This window comes from Nipponia nippon, unplaced genomic scaffold, assembly GCF_047370975.1.
Source record: "Nipponia nippon isolate SJK-2023a ecotype South Korea unplaced genomic scaffold, ASM4737097v1 scaffold_2, whole genome shotgun sequence".
Classification (NCBI taxonomy): Eukaryota; Metazoa; Chordata; class Aves; order Pelecaniformes; family Threskiornithidae; genus Nipponia; species Nipponia nippon.
The window spans coordinates 131,092,518-131,099,288 of record NW_028262336.1 but is presented as its reverse complement, the minus strand read 5'-3'; the positions used below and the strand labels follow the sequence as shown (position 1 = coordinate 131,099,288).

Here is a 6,771-nt window from a genome sequence, read left to right as displayed (position 1 = left end):
ACGAGCTGGAATGACTTCAGCCTCTCTTCCTCCTCTCTTTCCTCTGCCTTCCCCCTTCCCCTTCCCCTCGCTCTGCGTGGCCATCATTAACCATCCTGTGAAGGAGTGGTCCTGCTCCTGCGACCGCACCAGCAAAACCAGACCCTGAACGGGTCAAAGCACGGGACCAGGACCCAAGGTTTCTCACAGAATCCAGAAAACCAGCATTTATTAACCACAGATTCTTGTTAATAGCAATACCGCAGTCAATACTCTCCTCCAAGCCTCTGTCTTTGATGTTGTCCTGCTTGTCCCAGCTTCACACTCCTCCTGCTCTCTGCCACCCTTCACTGAGCTTTTTCATGCTGCTGGTTCACATGCAGAAGAAAAGCATCATTATCCTTTCTCTTTTAAAGTTCACCTCTGCAGAGCTGAAAATGAGACTCCTATCACAGATGAGGCAAATGCATTGCTAATAATAAACCCAGATGTAGCTTGGATTTTATTTTCAGTGTGGGTCTGCTGGGAAATGCAGACCACAGGACAAGAGAAGTAATAAATGAAAAGGCCACGCTAGGTCATTTATTGTCATCCGCCAGCTGCGCGCACAGCTGTTTTGGTCAGCTCTGTGCTCAGTTGTATGGGCTGGCTGACTCACATGATGTGAATATCTGCCTGTGAATTTAGGGTTGCGCATATCTGATTTCACTCTTTAAGTCCTGTCTTATTGAAAATTGACAACTTCTGAAGTCTTCAGATCTCCTGAAGAACCGAGGGCGTGTGACCGTGTGTCTGCTCTTTAGGTGAGGAACTAAAGCAAGCGCTGGCCACCTGCACGATATGTTTATCTGCACTGAGCAGCCTCCGCTCCACATTGCGTTATCAGACCACTCTGGTGGCTCACTTGCTGCTGAAAGGGGCCTGTGGGCCTTGCCTAGGATTCAGAAATTTTAAAAAATGAATAACGCCTCCTAGGACCCTGCAGCAAGGAGCTGAAATATGACTACAGACATGAACCACCCCAGCTGGATCATAGTGATGGGCTTGTGCCACCGCTCAGTATGGCTCCCATGAGATCAATGGACCAGTATCGATCTGTAACTGGAACGGGTCAGAAGTCTGGATGAAACCTCCTAAACTGCCTACAGACAGTCCACAGTCTTGTCAGGATGCCCTACACCTCATGCATCCTGGCTTTGCCTTTCTGAGCACGGGAGCACAGCTTCACCTGAAGCCTGAAAAGCAGGAAAACACCTGTGTAGCTCAACGGGAAAGTGACGCGCAGAGTCAAACAAAAGCCTTTGGTCAGACCTTGAACTGGTGGAAATGGATGTTGCTGGTCTGGTTGTAACATGGCGGGTCCTGCTATACTTGTGCAAGGCATTGAATTTCCCAGCAGGGAGAGGCCAGAGAAGTGCCTGCCTTGTTGATACTGTACACGCATTAAAAGAGGAGAGGAGCCTGCCCCCCAGTCACAGCCTGCCCCGGCGCCGGCATCCCCCACAGGTATTCCTTGAAACCTGGAACACGAGGAGTGATCTCTGCTTCGTTAACACCAAGCACGGCTGCACATCTCTTGACCTCCAGCACACGGGTCAGGTGTGGAGGAACTGGACTGACAGGCTGATGTTTTCCACACTTTCGCCTGATGAAAGGTGCCTGCTTAGGAAAATGGACAAGGGCTTCCCTGCGGGTCTCTGTGTCCAGAGCTGCAGAGCTGCGGCCAAGGGCATCAGCACTCGGCATCCCCAAGAGCGCGCTCCCGTGCAGAAGGGTCTGTGAAGTGCCTAAGTTCATAAATCAGGTCACCCATCCCATCAGAGTAATATCCCTCAAGTTTAGAGAGGCTGTAAATCCTGCAGGGGACTCAAAGGTTGGGTGCTGCTGGCCTGAAGCTGTTGTACAGCACCTTGCACGTGGGTCAGTGCGTGCTGCAGGCTGCAGGACATGGGGTGCAGGCATGTGCAAGCCTGTGGTGAGCAGGCAGTCATGGCGGGGGGAATGAGGGAGATAAGAGGGCACTGTGTCCTGAGCCTGCCTGTTAAGCAAGTCATGGGGCTTTTTCCTTGAAGACCACGCCTCACTGCAGACTGACCACTCCACGGACAGACCGACCCACAGCTGGTGGGGACCCCCACCCCGGCCCCAGCCAATGACCCCGCAGCGCAGGACGGGGAGGAGCTGCTGGCAGTGGATAAAAGCCTCCGCGGGGTCTGCAGCTCAGCTACGGGGTCTGTGTCCTCCTGCAGCTCTGAGCAAAGCCGCCTGCCACCATGGTGCACTGGACAGCCGAAGAGAAGCAGCTCATCACCAGCGTCTGGAGCAAGGTCAATGTGGAGGAATGCGGTGCCGAGGCCCTGGCCAGGTAGGTCCAGCTCCCGGGCATCTGCTCAGCTGCACCCTGGAGAGAGAAACCATAGCAATTGCATTTGGGAGCATTAACGTGTCCGTGTCTGCTTGTGTCCCTCCATCTCTCCCCAGGCTGCTGATCGTCTACCCCTGGACCCAGAGGTTCTTTGATAACTTCGGGAACCTCTCCAGCCCCACCGCCATCGTCGGCAACCCCAAGGTCCGCGCCCATGGCAAGAAAGTGCTCACCTCCTTCGGGGAAGGTGTCAAGAACCTGGACAACATTAAGGCGACCTACGCCAAGTTGTCCGAGCTGCACTGCGAGAAGCTGCACGTGGACCCCGAGAACTTCAGGGTGAGCTGCGCTTGGGGCTTGACCCTCTCTCCCTCCATCCTGCAGAGTATCTCAGTGCCTGGAGGGTTTCAAATAAGCATAAATGACATGTATTTTAGTTACCAAACAGAAAGGAGCTGGCTTGGATGGAAATTGGGGGAGAGGGGAAGGTTGGGCATTTGACAATGGCAGGAAAATGCCAGACTAAGCTCCAGGCTGTGAGGGGTTTGGGGACAAATATAGGGAGATGGTCGGAAAGCCTGGAGGCTAGTGCAGGCATGGCTTGAGAAAAGCAGGAGGAGGATGCAGGGAGGCCAAGGGGCATGGAAGGAAGTGCCTGAAGGGTGCTGCCGCTGTGTTGGTGCCATGTGCAGCCTCTCCCTGGCACCTCCTGGCCCCAGGGATGGGGACTGCTTTCTCTGCCCTTTTTCCAAGGCTGGCAGATGTGGGAGGAGAGGGAAAAGCAAGTGTGGGATGGTCAGGGACTGGACACTGGTGGGAAGAGATGCAGACTGGGATTAGAGACAGAGAGGACAGGTCTGAGCATGGAGACAAGGTCAGCAGATGAGGGAGAGGAGCAGGAGAGGAATGAAGTAAAAGAGGTCAGCGTGCCGGGGGGCGAGAAGTCACTGGGGGGGGAAGAGAGGGAGCAGTTCAGGCTGGAAGGGATTGAGGGGGCTGGATGTGGGTGATGGCCTCTCTTTTGGGGATGTATCAGGTAGAGCTTGCACTGACCTAACCCTCTGCTCAAGTAGGCATGGGGTTTCACAGCAGGAAAAAAAGAAAAAAGACAGAAAAGGTCTGGAAATAAAGTCTAGAGGCTGGAAAAAGCAGGTGTGAGATGAAGCAGAGACAGAAGAGGTGGATACTGGTGCATGTAGTCATCACAGGACTATTTTCCTGCACAGAAAATTCAGCTAGAAGATCTTCCCTGGGTCACAGCCCCCAGGACCCACCAGAGCAGCTGGGTTCCCTCCAGCCCCTGGTCCCTGGGTCTTGCACAGGGTGAAGGGGTGCTCAACGCTGACCTGATTTCCTTCCTTCTCTTCTCCAGCTCCTGGGAGACATCCTCATCATTGTGCTGGCCGCACACTTCACCAAGGACTTCACTCCCGCCTGCCAGGCCACTTGGCAGAAGCTGGTTGGTGTGGTAGCCCATGCTCTGGCCTACAAGTACCACTAAACCCTCTGGAGGCAGATATATCTGTAACAGTCAATTAAAAAAACACATTTTCTGGACTTCTTAGTGTGCTCCTGTGTCTTTGCGGCTGCCTGTGGGGTGGGAGGGAGGGAGCAAGGGGCCTGAAAGGAGGAAGATGGGCTCTGGGCTGCTGGGAGCATCATGCTCCAGAAAGGCAACCAGGCTGGCCAAAGGGGAGGCTGCTTTTCCTGGCTTTTTGGGCTCTCTCCGAAAGGCATCAGCCTGCTCGCTGCTGCCCTTTCCTGCCGGCTCAGCGGGGCTGGTCCTGGACCTCCATGTACAAAGTGATGCTGGGGTGCCCCTCGCATATGGAGCTCCAGTGGGACATCTGGGGATGCTGGCCTCTAAACCAGCAATGGGCACGTCCCAGCCCACCTAGTACTTCTGAGCTTGCTGAAATCCCCGGGGCGGGAGGGGATTTCTGACCTATTCTGTGCAGAAGGCCAAGCTGCAGGGCAAGCAAGGACCCCTCTGGCCCTAAACCTCTCAACCTGTGATGCGTGCAAGGATATAAATTTGTAGAGATTCACTGAAGCCAGCTTAGAATAGGCATAAATTTGGCCCTTCATATTGTAGTACTGATATATTTTTAAGAAGTTGATCAAAAGCATTTTCTGAATCAGCAATGAAAATGATCTTACCATTACTCTTGTGCATTTTGATCAGAATACGATATCTAATAGAAGATGTGTATGATCCCAAGAGGAGGGGATGGGGGCAGCTTTTAAACAGGGCCAATCAGAGCTTTTTTTTACTCAGATTGGCTTAACAGAAGAATGTTTTTTGACTGGAATGGAAGGATTCTGCGTAAGCACATCAGTTTCACCAATGCTTTTTCAGGAATAACTTAAAAAGCAACAAGGCCAGACGTGTTAGTGTCTCAGAATGATGAAATCCCCGTTTTGCATGATTTAGGAATAAATTTTCTGTCTTTCTCCTGATAAAGCATAGGTTTGCACTTATGACCGCTCTATCCTACAGAGACAGCCTGTGTAACAGGCAAAGGATGCAGCCCCGCTGGCAGTGCCAAGAACACCCTGGGCTGGGGGAAAAGAAAAAGAAAAAACCCCAGAAACCCGTCCAGCTTTCCTGCAGCACGCCATTCTCCTTTCAGTCAGCAAACGGGCATTTCAGCATGATTTCAGGAGGTAAGAGCGTTCTCAATGTCGTGTTCCAATTAGCACAGAAGTGCAGTTCAAAACCTTGGAAGTTGCCACCAAACAGAAAAGGTCTCCTGCACTTGCGGCACGGGTGGACATAACATTAACAAAATGCCTGTGGGTGCATCCAGCAGCACACACTCTGTCTGTTCATGTGTTTGTTTGTACCTCTGGGTCCCAAACCAGCAAACGCTTGCTTGCACAGTGGCTGTGGACCTCAGCGATATGTTTTTGCCCCAGCGTCTGTGAATGTCCTAATTGTTCTGTTCCTCCTCTCCCACCCTGTACCATGGACACATCCCAGTGGTGATGTGGAGCGTGTCCTGCTCCCTGACCGTGCACTACGGCCAGCACCTGGATGGGCCTGTTGGCCTTAATCTGCAATGAGAGGTATAAGGAAGGGGCAGGATGCGGTGCTGGTGTTGCAGAGCCAGTGTGCCAGGCTTTCCAAGCGAGAGCTGCCCCTCTCTTGTGTGAAGCAAAAGCAAAGTTATGACCACCGACAGCCCATGTGACCCCAAAGTGGGGGCAGAGGCGAGCCCTGGATGCAGGCTAGACGAACGCCACGTCAAGCCTGGTGTTGAAGTGACATTGCCTAGTCCTAGCAGTGCTGCATCAGTAGCTCCAACAGTTCTTTACAGAGGAAGCGGTGCCAGCGGTGCCTCCTTCCTTTGCAGCTGGGGAAGTGGCTTGACCGAAGCACCTCCAGCAGCTGGTGGGAAAGCAGGAATCAAATGTGCGTTTCCAGGCCATCACGCTGTGCAGACTGTCCTCTTTGGGGAGGAAAGCCAAGCCTCACCAGCACAGTGACAGGGGGCAAAAGCAGTGCTGGTGTTTTACCATAAGATAAAATGGCCATTGGGGTGCTTCTGCAGCAGTGGAGCAGAGTGATGCTGGGATGCTCGGGCAGGGCTGGGAGCCATGAAGTGCCCAGGGGACAGTGAGCCACCGGCTTGGTCCTTAGCAGTTGCCTAGCAGCAGTTGGCTTCTGTTCAGGACCTGACTTCTGCCTTGCCCTCTGTTACGCCATTTCAGTGAGCCCCAGATGCTCGCCGTGAGCCCCAGGATCTCTGCATGATGCAGACAGATCCCAAGTCCCTTCGAAGGGGTTCCAGCCATCCATGGTCTGACCAAGGCAGGGCTGGCTGACACACATTCCCATTTTGCTGTCTGCTGCTTCCGCTCCAGGGAGCCGTCTGCTGCTTCTGCGTCCCTCAGCTGGGAGACCACGAGATGCTGGCACAGAGCGGGATGAGCCTGGACAGGGCTGCTCAGCTGGGAAGGGAAGATCATAGAATCATAGAATCATTTAAGTTGGAAAAGACCTTGAAGATCATCAAGTCCAACCATTAACCCAGCACTGCCAAGGCCACCACTAAACCATGTCCCTAAGCACCACATCTACATGTCTTTTAATCCCTCCAGGGATGGGGACTCAGCCCCTGCCCTGGGCAGCCTGGGCCAGGGCCTGACAGCCCTTTGGGGAAGAAGTTTTTCCCAATACCCAACCCAAACCTGCCCTGGCGCAGCTTGAGGCCGTTCCCTCTCGTCCCATCGCTTGTTCCTGGGGAGAAGAGACCGACCCCCCCGGCTCCAGCCTCCTTTCAGGCCGTTGCAGAGAGCGATGAGGGCTCCCCTCAGCCTCCTCTTCTCCAGGCTGAGCCCCCCCAGCTCCCCCAGCCGCTCCTCCCCAGCCTTGGGCTCCAGCCCCTGCCCCAGCCTCGCTGCCCTGCTCTGGCCACGCTCCA

At 53.9% G+C, this 6,771-nt stretch overlaps 1 protein-coding gene and 1 long non-coding RNA gene across 3 annotated transcripts; one reads left to right on the top strand and one right to left on the bottom strand.

Moving 5' to 3' along the window:
- The first annotated feature begins 2,205 nt into the window (after positions 1 to 2,205).
- On the top strand, positions 2,206 to 6,275 carry LOC104014842 (hemoglobin subunit rho). 2 transcript variants are annotated; one of them, XM_087759601.1, is made up of 4 exons: positions 2,206 to 2,344; positions 2,461 to 2,683; positions 3,717 to 3,803; positions 4,845 to 6,275. In XM_087759601.1, the coding sequence occupies exons 1-4, from the start codon at positions 2,253 to 2,255 to the stop codon at positions 4,857 to 4,859; spliced, it is 417 nt and encodes a 138-aa protein (XP_087615727.1). In that variant the 5' UTR covers positions 2,206 to 2,252; the 3' UTR covers positions 4,860 to 6,275. The 2 variants fall into 2 exon arrangements, with proteins under 2 accessions (XP_087615727.1, XP_009465797.1); XM_009467522.2 differs by lacking the exon at positions 4,845 to 6,275 and having other exon boundaries at positions 2,235 to 2,344; positions 3,717 to 3,901.
- Positions 2,242 to 3,829, bottom strand: LOC148055976 (uncharacterized). Its single transcript, XR_015705202.1, has 3 exons — positions 3,691 to 3,829; positions 2,578 to 2,741; positions 2,242 to 2,380 (listed from the first exon to the last, which is right to left on the bottom strand). It is a non-coding gene; the product is annotated as an uncharacterized LOC148055976 (long non-coding RNA).
- Positions 6,276 to 6,771: the final 496 nt, after the last annotated feature.